Source organism: Mastacembelus armatus, chromosome 15 (genome assembly GCF_900324485.2).
Source record: "Mastacembelus armatus chromosome 15, fMasArm1.2, whole genome shotgun sequence".
NCBI lineage: Eukaryota > Metazoa > Chordata > Actinopteri > Synbranchiformes > Mastacembelidae > Mastacembelus > Mastacembelus armatus.
In genome coordinates, this window is record NC_046647.1 from 2,521,926 (window position 1) to 2,541,083 (window position 19,158).

Here is a 19,158-nt window from a genome sequence, read left to right on the forward strand (position 1 = left end):
ATTGAATACTGTAACCAAGTATTTAGCAGGAGCCATTGAAAGTAAACGCTTAGAAATAAACTCTATAGATGAGAAGAACAATGAAGGAGGGATTTTTTTTTGTTCAGGAAAGTGCAAAATGCAGGAAGGAAGCAACTATGAACACGCATAAGTTAGGCCAGCTAAAGACAGGGAGAGATTGGCAATTGAGGGTAGAATTAGTAAGTCAGCTTATAGTGCCTCAGGAGACAGTTAGTACCAATCTAAGACCAGATCTTGTGCTGTGGTCATATATAGCAAGAGGGAAGTCTGAGGACCAATACAACTTTAGCTTACTGCAGCCAGCTCAGTTTTTCTGCTGCTGAGCGGCCTGTCCAAGCCAGCAGCGATCTCTAAGGTAGGCTCAAGGCCTACTAGGCTGGTTTGGGTGTGTGGGTGCAGGCAAAGAAGGGGATGGTTCTGGGACGCTGGAACACACTGTAGAACTTTTTCAGTGTCATTGGCCCAACTCAACAAAACACCATTATTGAGAGGATGCCCACTTGATGACCTGGTAGACTGCTCTCTCACAGCCACACTGAGGCTTTTTTATTTGAATTAATGTATCTGGTTAGCAAAGAAAGGGTGGAAAGTAACATACTGTAGGATATAATATATGACCAAGCTTAAGATAGGGAAGGGTTGGAGCATGATCTTGTCATGGGGCCTTGAAGATTTATGAAGACATGGCCTGATAACCCCATCTTTCACCCCTCAGTCTATACAGGGAGCTTTCATATGAAGGCTCATCCATTTTCTGACAATTCCATTGTGTATTTTGGTAACTTTCAGCTACATTACGCATAATGCAATGCAGATTGCTTCCAGTTAGAAATATGACTACACCTTTATCTTGTATTGCAATCTTCACATAAAAGTTGAAATAAACCAAATAAAGGCAGATTTTTAAAATCTAAAGTCTGATATTATGTCCACCCCACTTATATTAGAGGCTTGACTAAAGAAAGATTAAATCATGAGGGGCTTCAGGGTAAGGAGAATCTCCTGCCTGCATGCCGACTACTAAAGGTGGGGACATCTGCTTTTGACAAAGTCAGTCCCCCTAAACCTAAATTTTATGATTGTCATGACTGGGAAGAATAGTTCTTACTATTGCTGCTATATTTAAAGACTCACGACAGTGTCAGTATTTTCCATTTGGTGATTCGAGCTTATTTGAATCGCTTTGCATTCAGTTGCACTAAGCTTAAAGGGAAACCAAAACTCCTGTTGTTGACAGTTTACAGAGGTCCATGGTGATTTGAGAGAGTTCATTTGAGAGACCTTCTTCATCTGAACAGAATCACCAATAAATGCTCCTTGTCAAACTGTGAAATGAGACCATTGCTGCAGCCACACAGCACCCATTTGGTTAGACTGTCAATATTCAGTCCTGTCTGTCCTAAAACAACTCCATTGCTTGGAAATGGATATGCTGAACAAAGAGCTCACTCCTATTGGATTAAAATCTGTAGTTGTTCAGGCCCTTCTGAAGGAAGACAAATAGAATCCTTCAATAATAATCATCACATGCCTCATCTTCTTCTATTAGAAAGATTATAGTGATTGAGTTATTTTGATTAATCTTTACTTTTAATTTACATTTAAAAAGAAATGTAAATGTGCAAAAATATAAACTTGTGCACAAAAATTGCACAAATTATGGTGTTACCATTTTTTCTCAATAGTAATTCAGGTTCAGCCTTTGTTTTGTCCTTGTTTAATATAGCTAACATGAGTCCTGGGTTAGATCTGATTTCGTCCTGGTTTCTTTTCAGTTTAATGTTTAGACATATCTCTAGTTTTTCTAATGTGAACGGTCTAATATTCAACACTTTAAAAAAATGTAAGTACTAACTTTGCTTAGACTTGATGCAGCAATGTTTAATAAAAAGGTTGTTTGATTCCATTGAAACTGTGTCACCTCAGTCTTTAAATCCTAGTGACTTCTAGTTTACACTAAAGAAAGTTTCCTGTTTCTCATTTACTGATTCTGTACAAACACATCTCTAGTTATTCTAATCTAAACTATATGTAATATTCAATCCAGTGAACTAGTACAAATACTGCAAATAGTAACTACAGTGAGAGAAAGATTCTTTACTGCACTCATTTGAAAATGCATTGTGAAAAAAACATTTTCAGATTTTTTCAAGTACTTTGAAAACGTAAGTATTTTTGAAAGCACGTATTTCAGTACTTTAACTCAAGTAATATTTTGACAGAGCACCCTTTACTTGTATTGGAGTAATATTTGACCAGGAGGATCAATTGTTTGACTTAAATAATGAAGTTGAGTACTTTGTCCACCACTGTCTGTTGTAACAGTCTTGAGTGGTAATCATATTCTGCTCATTCAAAACACCAGTGTCGTAACAAGAACCAGGAGGAGTGAACACATCACCCCTGTTCTTAAATTTTCCCACTGGCTACCAGTAACATAAAGAATATATTTTAAATTGCCAACGCTAGTTTACAAATCAACTTTTAACAACAGCAACAGCATTATTACTATTATTGTTGTTGTCTAAAAACAGCTGAAATTAAATAAAATATAGAAAGTTGTAAAGACATTAATAATAACAATAATAATTATTGTTGTTGTTATAAAGCCCGGTTGGTTACGTTCATGGAGATTATTATAATAGTTGCATTGCGGTTTTATGTATCCCATAATGCTCCGTTTCACGAAGCAGGACTTCCGGCATATGACGTGTCTGCCTGCTGCAGAGCCGGACACCGGATCCTTGTGTATTTCTGGTGTGGATGTCAGATGCAGTGAACTACAGAAGCAATAGGATAACAAAATATTTAGTGAAGCTTGGCCGGGGTAAAGATGTTGATGTGGCTGCTTGGAGCTGCGCTGTTGGCTCGAGCGGCCGGCTTCTATCTCCCGGGTCTGGCGCCCGTGAGCTTCTGTGAGCCTGGAAAAGACCAAGTCCCAGACTGCAAGGTAAACATGTCACAGACCCATGTGTATGGCTGCCAGATGTTACAGTTTAACAACAGAACAGCTAACATAGTACACCCAGTAAACAACGAAACAAGCAAAATGAACCATGTCTTTATAAATAGCTCTAATGTAAAACAACAGCAAACCTGATGGATCACATGCTAACGGGATTACATGCTAGCCAATTAAAATACCTCAACATTAACTCCGTTTATCTGAATAACTCGAAGTCATGACAGGTATTGCCTCATTATATCATTGATTCGTCCAACCTAGTCTAATGCTCCTGGGGTTAGTCTGGCCCCGTCCCGGGTAACGAAGTTTTATTATCAGCGGTCTCTTTGGTCTGACTTGGCCACTCCGGCGAGTGTGTTCATAAGAAACACAAAGAGCTGTTCGTTATAACAGAAATAGTCAGAGGTACGAATGAAGTATTTGATATCTAATGAGATTATATATTACCCGTGGATTCGTTGACAGCAGAAAGTGAAGAAAAAATAGGGCTAACGCTATAATTAACCAATAATAACCTTTCTTGTCCTAGGGACCCTGCCAGTTATAAGTGATAAGGTAACAAAATTTAGTACTGTAGGTCCCAAAACTGACCAGTGATCTTTGAAAAGATTAGCTGGTAGAGCTAGAAAGTTTAGGAAGGTGCAGCTGAATCCAGGATAGCTGACAGAGCTGTGTGCTGGTAGAGGCTTCTATACTTCTGTCTGCTGGGACAGGACCTGTCCCTGCACTGAATGCATAGGTGGAGTTTGCAGGGAGGCAGGAGGGGCAGTAGCTGAATTATATCACTACATTAGATCTAGCATAGGTCCAGTAAAAATGTTCTTGTACATATCAATCGTTTAGGGAATGCATTGAAATAAAATGATTGTTAGAAATTTTGTAATAAGTCTATTTTTGGGCATTCATAATATGATACGGCATGTTGGGATGCATGACATTAGATGAGAGTTCACCCTCTCGTGCATTCAGTGATTCAGCTCTTTCTGTTATAAGCACTTATGGATATTCAACATTTTCTAAAACATACAGTTTCAGGTAAAGCAAACACCAGTTAAACAAACCTGGTTTGCATGCTCTTCTGTGCTTGTGAAATAACACATTTCTCCAGGTACTCCGGTTTCCTCCCACAGTCCAAAAACATGTATGTCAGGTTGATTGGTGACTCTAAATTGCCCATAGGAGTGAGTGTGAGTGTGTGAGGTTGTTTGTCTCTATGTGGCCCTTTGATGGACTGGTGACCTGTCCAGGGTGTACCCCTGCCTTTCACCCAAAGTGAGCTGGGATAGGCTCCAGCAGATCCCTGTGACCCTAGATAGGGGTAAGTGGGTATAGATAATGGATGGAGTTACATGTATTTGTTAAGACAGTTCAATAGTTTAAAGGGTCAGTTAATCTAAATTACACGAAAACAAAAAGAAAATAACACATTTCATTATTTATCCAGAGTATCCAGAACATTGTTTGTGGAATAGTCAAACCACTGTTGATTTTTAAAAAAATGTCATAAGAAAGGGCTCACAACAAGGTGTCAAAAAGAAATACCAACCAACCAACAGTACATAAGAACATGAAAACATGCTGTCTACCGAATATGTGTCAGTCTGCTTTGTTTCCTTCTAGTCAACCATTGAGCTGTTTGTGAACAGGCTGGATTCAGTGGAGTCTGTTCTGCCTTATGAATATACTGCGTGAGTAATACTTTACCAGTGTATCTGTGTTATTTCTTTTTTTATCTTTTATCCCTTTTTGTCTTATTCCATTAGGCTGTATAGTTAACTTTTTCAGTGTCCAGAATCCGAAGAGTTTCAACGGTTACCTCTACAAAGAGAACAGATAATCTCTACTTTTCATCAGCTTGAAGTTCTAGCTGTCATGGAACATTCATGGTGACATAATAGCCCCCTAAACACTTGAGAATTGTGGGTTTTTGTGGGTTCTGACGTTTCAGGGTGAAAAGCATAAAGAAACCCTAGGCCCAGATAAGATGTTACTCAGTGCAGTGTGCAATGTGCAATAATTGCGCTGGGCACTTTAATGGATTCTGTCTCAAACACTCTAAACAGTCCCCTTCCTTTTTATGCAGATTTGACTTCTGTTCAGAGAAAACAATGAAACGTCCATCTGAGAACTTAGGCCAGGTTCTTTTTGGGGAGAGAATTGAACCATCACCATACAAGGTAATATACATTTCCAGCAGCAATTACACATGCAGAAATGCACACACAAATGTATTTACACAACAAATACTGAAACACTGACTCAGTCAGTCAGAAGTGAAAAATCAACTGTCTGTATAAAAAGTTCCATTTGAATATTGAGATTGTTCACTGGCTATGTTTACATCCACAAAATAGATACAATCCTGAATTCTAATAGGGTGGAAATACCGTATACTCCCATGAAGCTTCTGCACACCTGATCTGTATGTGGGCTGAAGATAGATCATGTTGTGATCATATCTACCCAGTGGTGGAAGAGGTACAGCCCTGTAGGCTTCTTTGACATTAGCATAGAACAGATCTAATGTCCTTTCTCCACGTGTTGGACAGTCCACATACTGTACAAAGTCAGTCAGGCAGGAGGACAGAGACGTGATTGAAATCCCCTGTAATTGCAATGAATGCATCAGGGTGCTGGGTCTGTATCCTAGCAACAGCATCATGTATGAGGTCACACGCTGTTGCAGGCACCGCCTTCAGTGGAATGTAAACAATAATTGCGACTATGTATGTGAACTCCCTTGGTACATAGTATGGGCGGAAACCAACTGAGACCAGTTCAATGTCCGGACAGCAGACCCCCTCTTTCTAATGACTCTAACCTCATTTACATAGTTCACCTAATGAGCCTATGGGGCTAGGGGTGAAACCAACCTGGAGGATAAATTTGAGGTTCCATACCAGCTTTCCCTTAGACTGATGAAGCTACTTGGATGAGTAGTGAAACATTTCAACCTAAAAAACTAGAGGTCCAGCTGCCATGACTCAACCTCTAGATAACTGACCCAGTGTTCCCCCAATGTCAGCGGCCCAGGTGCTGCTACTGGCCCATCTATGGCCTGTACTGGTGTTATGGCCAGTCTCCTGGTATATCTACCATGCTCCTGAGTCTGTGCTGGGAGATGTGACTGGATGTATGGATGTGCCATGTTGAGTAAGTGCCCTGATTGGGCTGCAGGTACTGCCTCATGCTGCCAGTAATGACAAGGACAATAGCAAAACACACTTGAGAAAAATCAGCCAGGATGGATAAAGAGAGAACCTTTGCTGTGGTTACCACATGCAAAATCGTTCGCTTCTTGGGGGTTGTCTTGCGCTTGTTTCTGCATTGCATCGTTGTCACTTTTGTTTGCACAGAGCAGGTGATGGTGATCCACAGTCACTTGAGCTTACTGAATGAACAGATTGATGTCTCCTAAAGTTTATTTGACGTCGTATTATACTGTGATGATTAAATCTTCCTTTCATTTTTTTAAAACAGTTTAATTAAAAAAGTTACTAACTTCTGTGTATTAGATCCCACAATTCATGCTGCATGCGCCAAGCCATTAGGGCTGTGCAAACAAACGAATTTCAAATTTGGTTTTGATTTTGGCACAAAACAATCACAAAATTATTTTCGTATTAGGTTCTAAATGACACACATTTTCACCCCTCTCGAAGCCTAAGCTTACTCAGACTATACTGTCAGCGAAGCAACTTGTCTGTCTGATTTCAGGAAAAGAAGTGGAATTATAGATGAGAGAACATGGAACTTAACACAAAAGAAAAAATATTTAGACAATGTCTTTACAGTCGAGAACATGAAAAGAGGCCATAAAACAACAGGAGTCCTTAATGTCAGCACTTGTAGTTGCAACCATGCCTTGCAGCTTACGGAGAAAAACATGAGAGGAAGAAAAACAAGTGTCACACCCACTGTGCCTGAGCCATGGCATAGCAGTGTATCTTGGGATGTACAGATCTTACTAAAACTATTGTGCATGTACCGACACTTATAAAACAAGGTATAGTACCTTTTTTAATGGCAGGGTATTGTGGTACCTTTCTAATACCAGTATACTGCATACTGTAAAACACTATTTGGTTAACAAAAAAGGTAGAACCAATTTTGTTTTCTGGGAACAGTTTGGAATCGAGGAATTTGATGCAGGTCATATTATGTGCAAGATTTGCTACACAGAGGTGCAGACCACCACACCCGAAGGTGTAATGAAGGCAACATGTTTCCAAAGTCAATGAGTAATCATATTAAATATTAGTGATTTTAATAGTGACCAAAATGATCGTCAGTTCTTATGGTTTTGCTTCAATGCCTGCCTAAACTTGACTCGCTATGCATAACAACAGAGGACACTGGACGTCTACTCATCTTTCTTCTTTATTTTAAGTCACAATCAGATGATTAGCAGCAGGCTGATAACCTTCAAAGGTAGAACATAACATCATGTTACTAAAAGAAATTAGTCACACAAAATATCTAATTAAATCTAAACTGATGTTAAAGATGACATATTTTAGGATAATCAGGCTAATCAGTTTTTTATGCTATTTATTCCTTTTTAGATATATATTTAGGTATGAAGTCAAAATATAAACATTTTACTTCTGAAAAGAAAATCTCAAATTATTTTTAATCTGACAATTCTGTTCCTCTAAATATCAGCTTTGCTTTTTTAACAAACAAGCTTTCCATATTTTTTTTTAAGCAAACAATTGTGTTTCCTCTTTAACAAATAAAATCAATTACTATATACTTTTCTGTTTCCCCTCTCATTCCAAACTCAAATCAGAAATGGCAAACAAATTTAACATACCAGTGGCATCTGTGTAGTCACCTAAGCATTGATGTAATTTGCTTTGGTTCAGTTTGGTTTCTTCCAGTGGAAACATACACTGAACAATAGGACTTGCACACCTGATACTGTTGATCACAGTCTCTCTCTACTTGCATGCATACTAGCTGCATGACTGAAGCTGAAGCACCTTTAGCTCAGTGCTATTAGAGCTAAAACCACATGATAACCAATCAATAAATTGTAACAGTTTATTATATGCTAAACATACTAGCACACTAACACATCAACTATACAGCCAATATTACTGGAGCATAGCAAACACAAGGAGCAGCTTGAAGCTTTGTATCATCAGAAGTCTCTATCCAGGCACAAAGGGTTTTGGTTAAAACTTGCCAATATTTAGGAGTTATTTAGAATAATGCAGATTTAGAATCAAACAGAATAAACACAGTGCAGTTGTTACAGTGTCAAAGCACATGCATACTAATCCTGTGTTGTGTGTCAGTTTGAGTTTAAGAAACCTGTGGTGTGTCAGAAGGTGTGTACCAGAACCTACGACACCAATAACCCATCAGACAAAGCCAAACTGGACTTCCTCAAGAAAGGCATGTTGCTCAACTACCAGCATCACTGGTATGTATGATTAACTGATAGATTTGCATCTTAAATGAAGCAACATGAAATCACATGCATAAAGAGCATCAAAGCTTGTGTTTATCTTTTGCGTGTCTGTGTGTTTAGGATTGTGGATAACATGCCAGTCACCTGGTGCTATGATGTAGAAGATGGACAGAAGTTTTGTAATCCTGGTTTCCCTATTGGTTGCTATGTCACAGAAGCAGGTCGACCCAAAGATGCTTGTGTGGTCAATGTAAGTGATTATATATAGCCAAAGCCTTCTTCAACAGTGTCATGAAAATTGACATAAAAATATGTGTACGAACATTTCCGCCTATACATAATAAGTGATGAGCCCCATATTTCCTTACACATATAAGGAGGCTTACCTGATTGGTATCAGCTTTATTCAACCGAACCTAAGCACAATCCTTTGTTTTATGCCATGCTTAAATGGAGAATACAGTTTGTAGCATGGTGCAGCTAAATTGTCTGCAGTGTGGAAATATTTTAAATTAGAAAATGAAAGCTGTCAGTAGCCAGGTGTAATAGCTGCAGTGTGAGCGTTGCACCAGGCAGTAGTAACAGTTCAGTGCTCCCCAGTTGATACAACAACTAAAAATAAACACTGCAGAATACAGTGAGTTCACTCATCACATTTTAATATAATGTTGTACTCAGCAGAATTTGATTTGTATTTGTTGCTACTGTGAATCTTAAAATTAAGCTATTAAATCAATTTGAAGTGGCATTGTGATTACATTACTCATTTTGAGCATTCTAGATTTACTCTTACAATGATGCACAAAGTGGTAGTGAGCTACTGTATTTAACACATTTTAGTTTGTTTACTTGATTATTTAGTGAAAAGGCTAATTAAAAACAATGCTCCACTGTCATAAGAGCCATATAACATTTTTTTAGTTTGCATATTTAAAAAAGCTTGTCATTTTGGATGTAGGCAATAAAATACATATTTGGGACATCCCTAACTGCTATTACTTTGAGGTTTTGATTTTTTTTAAGCCACTATGTATAAAATTTCATATATATGCATCACTGTCTGCTGCAGTGTTGAGCACTAGCTTGAGTCTCCACATAGCTTTAAAATTCCCCTGTTGTTATTACCCATTTGAACTATAGCGTCTTCATTTTGTTTTTCAGTCTAACTTTAATGAAAAGGATGCTTTTTACATCTTTAACCATGTGGACATCACCATCTATTACCACATCGTTGAGCATGAACAACTTGGAGCACGATTGGTCGCTGCCAAGATCGAACCCAAAAGGTAATGAATGACAATTTTAGCTGGCATGGAGCAATTTAGTCAAAATGTAGATAATGATGTAGATGTTGACATCTTGTTTTTTTTTCTTGATGTTCAGCAGAATGTTGTGAGAATAATTAGTATTCTCATTATGTTGTGTTGTGTATCAAATCTTACTATGGAAATTACAGAGCTGTGAAAAAGTATTTCTTTCCTTCTGTTTTTTTTTGTTTGTTTGTTTTTTTTTTTTTGCATATTGGTCACACATAAAAGATTAAGATCATCAACAAATTTTAATATTTCGCAACAATAACCTGAGAAAATACAAAATGTAGTTTTTAAATGATTTCAAAAAATTCAAGAACAGTAAGAAACAAATTGACATGTATCAGTGAAGAAAGGGTAATAAAGACATTTCTAAGGCTTTGGGACTCCAGCGAGCCATGGTTAGGGCCATTATCCACAAATGGAGAAAACTTGAAACAGTGGTGAACCTTTTCAGGAGTGGCTGACCTACCAAAATTACTCCAAGAGCACAACAACAACTCATCCAGGAACTCATAAAAGAACCCAGAACAAAGTCTAAAGATCTGCAGGCCTCACTTGCCTCAGTTAAGTTCGATGTTCATGATTCAACAGTAAGGCAAAGCAAGTTTATTTGTATAGCACAATTCATGCAAAGAGTAATTTAAGGGGCTTTACACAAAAAGTTAAAAGTCAAAAAATAAAAGGAGGATGAGTGCAGATAAAACACTCGGTACGAAAGAGACTGGGCAAAAATGGCATCCTTGGGAGAGTTCCAAGGCAAAAGCCACTGCTGCTAAACAGGCTGGTCATGCTTGAAAACGTCATAATATTTCTGACTTAAAAGAATTCTGCAAAGAAGAGTGGGCCAAAATTCCTCCACAGAGACATGAAAGACTGATCACCAGTTATTAACTTTAGGGTGCAATTACTTTTTCACATAGGTCCAGACAGGTTTGATCAGCTTTTTTCCCTTAATAAATGAAATCAATATTTAACAATTGCATTTTGCATTTACTTGCTTTATCTTAGGTAATATTAAAATTTGTTTGATGATCTCAATCATTTAAGCGTGACAAATGGGCAAAAAAAAGAAAGAATCAGGAAGGGGGCAAAGACTTTTTCACAGCATTGTGGCTTGTACTGATTTAAAATCAAGTTCCTTTGTTTTGTTTTTTTTTTGTTTCTCCCACCAGCTATGATAACCCTAACAATGACAGCCCTTGTACTGGGGGGCCAAAGTTCCTAAAGAACAAACACACAGGAGTGTTCAACATCCCATATACCTACTCCATCAACTTTGTGGTTAGAACAATCATGTTGTTTTGTTAATTCTGTCCATGTTGTATGTTGTGTGTGAAAATGATCTGATCTCTAACCTGACATATTTAGAGGGGAGCATGATGATGCGGTGGTTAGCGTTATTGCCTCACAAGGAGGTTCTGGGTTCGAACCCTGGTTTGCCTTTCTGTGTGGAGTTTACATGGGCTTTCTCCAGGTACTCCAGCTTCTTCCCAGAGTCCAAACACATGCAGGTTAGGCTGTCTGGTGACTCTAAATTGCCTGTAGATATGAATTCAAGGATGAGTGATTTTATTTAACCAAAATTATTTTTGTGTGGTTTACTGACTAAAAGCATTTCTGTGGAGCTTTTTAGCCCCATTGCACCATCTAGTTTTTATCTGTTCTTGTCACATGCTTCTGCCTTGTCAGAATTTCCAACTATTTTTCAGATCAATGCATGTGTTTCATGGTGTTCAGAAAATTTGGAGAGACCTGAAGATGGCAGTTCATATACAAATTGTTATCCATTAAAAATTAAATTAAAGTTTGTGATGAAGTGAAGGGGTCTGAATACTGAAGCCACTAAACCAACACCAGAGTCATTTTATATACCTTGTTAGAGGACGTTTTGGCTGGTCCTTACAACTTCAAAAGATATTTTCAGGATTAAGACTTGGTTTTAGTGTTCAGGATAGAATCAGGTTTAGGGAAAGTTTGGGGGTTAGGCATATAGTTGTGAAGGTTAGGGTAAGGGGATGGCGAATGCATTATGTCAAGAGTGTCTTCACAACTATGTTTATGTGTTTGTATTTCTAGGAAGACAAGAATATTCGCTGGGCATCTAGATGGGACTACATTTTGGAATCAATGCCTCACACCAATATCCAGTGGTTTAGGTAAGGCTCAAAGGTCTTCCCACCACTCAAAATGCTTGGATACTGACCAGGATAACAGCGTGTAACAGGCCCCGTCATCCTGCAGGAAGCATGTCCTCTGGGGGTATTTTTCAGCGACAGCAAGTTTATATACCACCAATCAAAAGTCTGAGTAAATTGAATTTAAATGTGCGACTGTTCCAGCAGCCTAACATGGTGCTGCGTTCTTTGTCCAGCTGAAGTTCCCACATGTTGCATTTATAGGTTTCTCTATCACCTTCACTTGAGAGTCTAGGGACTGCATAGGTGTTCCGTCATTTGAAGCTGCCTCCGCAGCCTGATAGTTTTTGCCTTATCTTGACACCCTTTGTTCATTACCTTTCCCACACCTTTATTATAGGAAATCTAGTACGATTTCCTGCTGTGCTTTATTGTCCAAATAGTGTTTCAGAGGGTTCCTTTACAAACACACAGTTTGTTGGAATGTCTCAACAAAAGCTGGGACACCCGTTTGCATCATTTTCAGTGTTTCATTTACTTCTATTGCTCCTAGTATATACATATTTAGGCAGACCATAAAGTTGACTCCAACGGTTTTAACAGTGTAGCACTGAATCTTCTTCCAGAATTGAAGAATTCTAGGGCATGTCCATAGTTCACGTACATTTATTCCTTTCTCTCAGTAAATGTCATTTCTCGACCTCGGAAATTAACATTAATGTTATGTTTTTATAGACCTTTTCTGTACTGTTTAAGGTTAATCACTGGACAAGAACTATTTAAATATCAGTAAAAACTGAAAAAATTGGATTGTTCTAAAACTTTTGAAATTAGTTTAGTTTGGAGCAGATTTAAGACAACAATCAATAATTTATTAAAATGCTTGCACAAATCTGTTAATGTATGTAATGAGTTGTTTAATTGCTTTTTTTGTCTATGCAGCATAATGAACTCATTGGTGATTGTGTTGTTCCTGTCTGGAATGGTAGCCATGATCATGCTGAGGACTTTGCATAAGGACATCGCCAGATACAATCAGATGGACTCTGTGGTGAGCACCTGTCTGTGACTGAAATGGACAGACAGAAAAATACCAATGCCTCTAAGTTCATACTTAGAACACTATTGCAACAGCTGTTGCTCTGAAAAGTTACAAAAATGTCAACATGTAATATACATTTTGTATCTGTTGATTAATACCTTTTCTGTCATTATGCAAATTTTTAAAAAGAAGACATACAAATAATGTTGGTATGATGCACAACTGCTTACTGTATACCGTATTTTCCAGACTTTAGGTTGCACTGGAGTTAAAGTTGCTTTTAGCAAAAAAGGCCTTATTGATGAGATGGTGAACTTCAAACGCGGGAAGCGTGCTGGTGCGTTGGTGAAACTTCGTCAGCGCGGCCTCAGGACAGCGCTGCCCAGCATACATCTGGCGAACCTCCGCTTGCTACCCAACAAGATGGACGAAGTACACCTTCTTATCCGGAAAAACAAGGACTTTTCGAACTCTGCTGCTCTGTGTTTCACGGAGACCTGGCTTAATGGAGCCATACCGGACAGCACGCTCCATCTGCCCGGATTCCAGCTGATCAGAGCGGACCGCAACTCAGACGCAACGGGGAAATCGTGCGGTGGTGGGACATGCTTTTACATCAGTGAGAGGTGGTGTACAGATGTAACAGTGTTGAAGAAGATCTGCTGTCCTGACCTGGAAGCACTTTTCATTAACTGTAAACTCTTCTACTCGCCGCGGGAGTTTTCCTCGTGCGTTCTGGTCAGTGTTTACATTCACCCGCAAGCGCGCGTGTGACGCGCTGCATCAGCTGGCTGAGGAGATCGCAAACACGGAGGAGCAGCACCCGGACTCTGTTTTTATCATCCTCGGAGACTTTAATAAAGCACACTTGAGCCACCCAAATTCAAGCAGCACATCAAGTGCCCCACCAGAGAGAGGAATATTCTGGACCACTGCTACACCACAATAAAGGATGCATATCACGCCTTCCCCAGAGCAGCTTTTGGACTCTCTGACCACTGTCTGGTCCACCTCATACCAACATACAGGCAAAAGCTCAAATCTGCTAAGCCTGTAGTGAGAACTGTCAAGAGATGGACCAGGGAAACAGAGCAGGAGCTACAGGCCTGCTTTGAATGCACTGACTGGAGTGTTTTTGAAGCTGCTGCCACAAACCTGGACGAACTCACAGACTCTGTTACATCTTACATCAGTTTCTGTGAGGACGTGCATTCCCACCCGAACTTTTTTAACATACAACAACGACAAACCGTGGTTCTCTGGAAAACTCAGACAGCTTCGTCAAGCCAAAGGAGATGCCTACAGAAGTGGTGATCGTGTCTTGTATAATCAGGCCAGGAACACACTGAACAAGGAGATCAGAGCAGCTAAGAGGAGCTACTTCAAAAAGCTGGAAAGCCAGTTTACACCTAACGACTCTGCTTCAGTGTGGAGAGGCCTGAGGACAATAACCAACTACAGGACTTCATCCCCCTCCTCAATAGGCAATCAAACCCTGGTGAATGATCTGAATGAGTTCTATTGCAGATTTGAATCACACCCCACCCGCTCTGATTGTCTTCCAGAGCAACCTTTAACACCTTTAACACCTTCAACCATGAACCCCCTCTCCCCCGCTCGGACGCTGTGGACGATGTGTGTCGGCTCTTCAGGAGCACCTGAAGAGCCGACACACATCGTCCCCATCTGGTCCAGTGGGTTTCACCAACATGCCTCAGAACCTGTGCTGACCAGCTGGCTCCCATCTTCTCTCTGATCTTCAACAGATCACTGGAGCTGTGTGAAGTCCCTGCATGCTTCAAACGTTCCACCATCATTCCCATCCCCAAGAAGCCAAAAATCACAGGACTCAATGACTACAGACCGGTGGCTCTGACATCTGTGGTCATGAAGTCCTTTGAGAGACTGGTGTTGGCCCACCTGAAGAACATCACTGGACCCTTCCTGGACCCCCTGCAGTTTGCCTACCGATCCAATCGGTCCGTGGATGATGCAGTCAATATGGGGCTACACTACATCCTGCAACATATGGACAAACCAGGGACTTATGTGAGGATTCTGTTTGTGGAATCATCCCATCATTCCTCTAGAATAAACTCTCCCAGCTCTCCGTTCCTGACTCTACCTGTCAGTGGATTACAAGCTTCCTGACAGATAGGCAACAGCTAGTGAGGATGGGGAAATTTACTTCTGGCTCCCGCATCACCAGCACCGGCGCCCCCCAGGGGTGTGTTCTCTCCCCCCTGCTCTTCTCCCTCTACACAAACGACTGCACCTCCCATGACTCCTCTGTGAAACTCCTGAAGTTTGCAGATGACACCACTGTCATTGGTCTCATCCAGGACGGTGAAGAGTCTGCATACAGACAGGAGGTGGAGCAGCTGGCTTTCTGGTGGAGTCACAACAACCTGGAGCTAAACACGCTCAAAATAGTGGAGATGGTTGTGGACTTCAGGAGAAATGCCCCCACCCACCCCCCTCTCACCATCATGAACAGCACTGTAGCATCAGTGGAGTCATTCAGGTTCCTGGGCACCACCATCTCTCAGGACCTGAAGTGGAGCCTGCACATTGACTCCAACGTGAAAAAGGCCCAGCAGAGGTTGTACTTCCTGCACCAGCTGAAGAAGTTCAACCTTCCACAGATGCTGCTGACCCAGTTCTACTCAGCGGTCATCGAGTCTGTCCTGTGCTCCTCCATCACTGTCTGGTTTAGCTCCGCCTCTAAATCAGACATCCGAAGACTGTAGAGGACAGTTCAGACTGCTGAGAAGGTCATCGGTGTTCCCCTACCCACCCTCCAAGACCCGTTCACCTCCAGAGTGAGGAAAAGAGCTCAGAAAATCACTCTGGCTGCCACCCACCCGAGCCACCACCTCTTCCAAGCTCTTATCCTCTGGCCGGCGCTTCAGAGCTCCAAACATCAAGACAGCCCGGCACAAAGGAAGCTTCTTCCCTCAGGCCATCCAACTCTTAAACTCGTAGCTCTCCACCATTCCCTTCCACCACCTGCACCTATGACACTGGCACCTTTTTGCTCTTTGCACACCAATTACTTCCCCTTTCATCCTGTTTTTCAGGTTATCTGTGCATTTTTCTTTAGTTTTTTTGTAGCATTTCTGTAGCATTTCTGTTTACTGTTTGACCCTTTGTAGCATTTGTATTTATGTCTGTTTGCACTGGAGTACCCCCCCGTACCTAAACAAATTCCTTGTGTGTGTGTGTGCACACTCACTTGGCAATAAAGCTCATTCTGATTCAGATTCTGATTCTGAAAAAAAAAAACATGTATAAATCGCTTTGCTGTATAAGTCCCATTTCTAATTATACTATAGTCTAAATTAGCCTATAAAGAACATAGACTAGACATAACAACAAGCAGAAGTGCATTATGAAATTCATTCATCTGTGTCAAGTAGCGTTAAACAACTGCACCAACAACAGGGTGGGGGGAGATGAGGCAGCGTCTCCTCCTCCTCTCTCAGGTTGTCTGAATGCTGACACTCACTCCAAACTGTGTTTCAGCCGCAGACTTTATTACCTGCACTTTGAAGTCTGCAGTATAGCTCTTTCTTTTGGGTGGCATTTTCACTTCTGTTACACTAGGAGTTAGAGTTTAGTGTGAACATAAATGTTTTTACTTTTTCGGTGATAATTATCTATTATCTATATATTATCTTTAGTTCAATGAAAAGTGTCATCTAACACTAGTGACTACTTGACAAAATGACAGTAAGTTAACACATACAAGTTGCTTCGCTGTATGAGTCAAAGGACAATCCAGAGCACTGAAAAAAAGCATGACTTATAGTCTGAAAAATACAGGATTTGTTGAAATATAAGCCCCACCTCACAAAATTAGTGGATGGGTGAAAGTTAACCTGCTTTATCTTTATTATCTCAATTAAACATAATCATACACAGCTCCTGCGGCAATCTAGAAACATGACACAGCTGTTTGTTTTGTTGTTATATATATATGTACTCATGTCTCTTGTTCTACAGGAAGATGCCCAGGAGGAGTTTGGATGGAAGCTGGTCCATGGAGATGTTTTCAGACCTCCTAGGAAGGGGATGCTGCTGTCTGTGTTCCTTGGCTCTGGAACGCAGATCTTCATCATGACCTTTGTCACCCTTTGTAAGTCTGTTGTTGATGATGTGTTGTTGTTGTATTGTCTTTATGATTGTCATAAAATGTTACTGAAAAATATCTTCACATATCTTTATTATAATTCTTTAATAATTAAAAGTTATAGAATCTTTGTTGAAAATGTTTATGTAGCCTTCCTAGCTACATGCAGATTCCTGACTGGGAGTACCTCGTGACCACACAGACACCGTTTGGGTAGATTTAACCTTTTTTTAATTTGTCGTGCCAGGTTTCTTGTTTGCCAGCCCTCGTTGCGGCTTGCTCTCACTCCACCTGCCCTGTCTCTTCCTCCTCCTCTTATATGAAGGGAAGCCAGTGATTATCCTTCATCACCTGCACCTGGCCCTAATTTCCCCTTTCGGCCGCCAATCCCCCTGCAGCCTCGCCTTAATCACGCCCCACCGCCACAGTTTAATATTAAGGACTGAAAAATGTATGGTGCCCTTGTGGTGCGAGACACATTACAGGAAACACAAAGATACATCTGAACAGAACAATAAAACTAAATGTTAGAAAGCACTGTAACAAAGATATTTCAGAAAACATCAACAATTTAGACGACAAAAAAAAAAAGCTTTGTAAAATGTTTTCTATTTTGTGTTGGTGTGTCTAAGTTGTGCGGTTTGTGCCAAGGTTTCATCATTTTTTTTATACTCTTAAATATCTGTTTTGCTGACAGTCTAAAACAAAATCTAGTATCAGCAGGACTCTTGAAGTGCCATAATTGATATAGATAACATGAATTAATGGAATCTCCCCCTCTCCAGTCTTTGCCTGTCTTGGGTTCCTCTCTCCAGCAAACCGTGGTGCTCTGATGACTTGTGCCGTTGTTCTCTGGGTTCTTCTGGGAACCCCAGCTGGATATGTGGCTGCTCGCCTCTACAAATGTAAGTCAGAAGGAAAAAACGGATTATTTTATGAGGGGGAAAAGAAGAAAGGAGAAGAAGAAAAATGATTCTGGGTCCACATTTATTTCTGTGGTTCCAGTATTGTTTATTCTTCTGACAATGATTCAAATAGCAAATATTCATGCAAAAAGCAAATCAAGAGTCTCTTTTAAAATCATCAGCTGGTGTTTTCCTTGGTCAAATGCATCACATAAAGTTTATTTATATTATTTGCAAGATTAGTAAAGGATTTCATTTACACATTCATGCTCAAAATCATACATCATAAACAGTGCAGCTTCTACAGGGACTAATAACTTTTATTCATGTATATATATATATATATATTATTTGCAAACAGAAAATGAGAAGAGATGTAGTAACATCAGTTTTTCATTTTGATTTTTCTAAAAATCATTTTCTTGGCTGTTGTCAGCTTTTGGAGGAGAGAAGTGGAAGACCAATGTTCTACTGACAGCCTTCCTCTGTCCTGGGTAAGACCTTTACAACTGGCTCAATCACCAAACGTTATGATGGACACACAATTATTGTAGAAGGTTATGGCATGACAAGGATCCAAGCACTTAATCCCACTGTTTTGCTCATTGACTGCTTCATCTAACATTCTGTTGGTCTCTACTCAGAGTGGTGTTTGCAGATTTCTTTGTGATGAACCTTATCCTGTGGGGTGAAGGGTCTTCAGCAGCCATGCCCTTTGGGACCCTGGTAGCCATATTGGCTCTTTGGTTCTGTATCTCAGTGCCGCTTACCTTTATAGGAGCATATTTTGGCTTCAAGAAGGCAGTACGTAAATATAAAAACACATCTTCAATACATTTAGTTATTGGTGGTACAACCAAATGTGAAAAAAATACATCTCATTTTGAAAACTGTTATTTTTAATAGTCTTTTTTGAGTGACATTTTCAAGGTGTATGTATCTGAATGTTTGATTCTCTTTCTCTCTGTTGTGACTGATTATTGAAGGGTATTGAGCACCCAGTGCGGACCAATCAGATTCCCCGTCAAATCCCAGAACAGTCATTCTACACGAAACCTTTCCCTGGGATTGTCATGGGAGGAATTCTGCCTTTTGGATGTATATTTATTCAGCTGTTCTTCATACTAAACTCCATTTGGTGAGAATCAAGAAAAGAGGTTGGCTGTAATTTTTTATATAAAGTCCAAACACATTGTGCTGATACAGTTTTTACTACTAAAATTACA

The 19,158-nt window shown here is 40.0% G+C and overlaps 1 protein-coding gene across 2 annotated transcripts in view; it reads left to right on the forward strand.

Moving 5' to 3' along the window:
• Positions 1–2,712: 2,712 nt before the first annotated feature.
• Positions 2,713–19,158, forward strand: part of tm9sf2 (transmembrane 9 superfamily member 2) — a 29,277-nt gene continuing 12,831 nt past the window's right edge. Inside the window, exons 1-14 of one of the 2 annotated variants that reach the window (XM_026309216.1) lie at positions 2,713–2,971; positions 4,607–4,674; positions 5,070–5,163; positions 8,290–8,417; positions 8,526–8,655; positions 9,567–9,691; positions 10,891–10,999; positions 11,795–11,874; positions 12,796–12,904; positions 16,901–17,033; positions 17,813–17,932; positions 18,369–18,426; positions 18,577–18,736; positions 18,919–19,070. In XM_026309216.1, the coding sequence (XP_026165001.1) occupies positions 2,855–2,971; positions 4,607–4,674; positions 5,070–5,163; positions 8,290–8,417; positions 8,526–8,655; positions 9,567–9,691; positions 10,891–10,999; positions 11,795–11,874; positions 12,796–12,904; positions 16,901–17,033; positions 17,813–17,932; positions 18,369–18,426; positions 18,577–18,736; positions 18,919–19,070 (1,583 nt within the window). In that variant the 5' untranslated portion in view covers positions 2,713–2,854. Of the gene's footprint in view, positions 2,972–4,606; positions 4,675–5,069; positions 5,164–8,289; positions 8,418–8,525; positions 8,656–9,566; positions 9,692–10,890; positions 11,000–11,794; positions 11,875–12,795; positions 12,905–16,900; positions 17,034–17,812; positions 17,933–18,368; positions 18,427–18,576; positions 18,737–18,918; positions 19,090–19,158 lie in introns of both variants that reach the window. The other variant, XM_026309217.1, reaches the window with a different exon arrangement.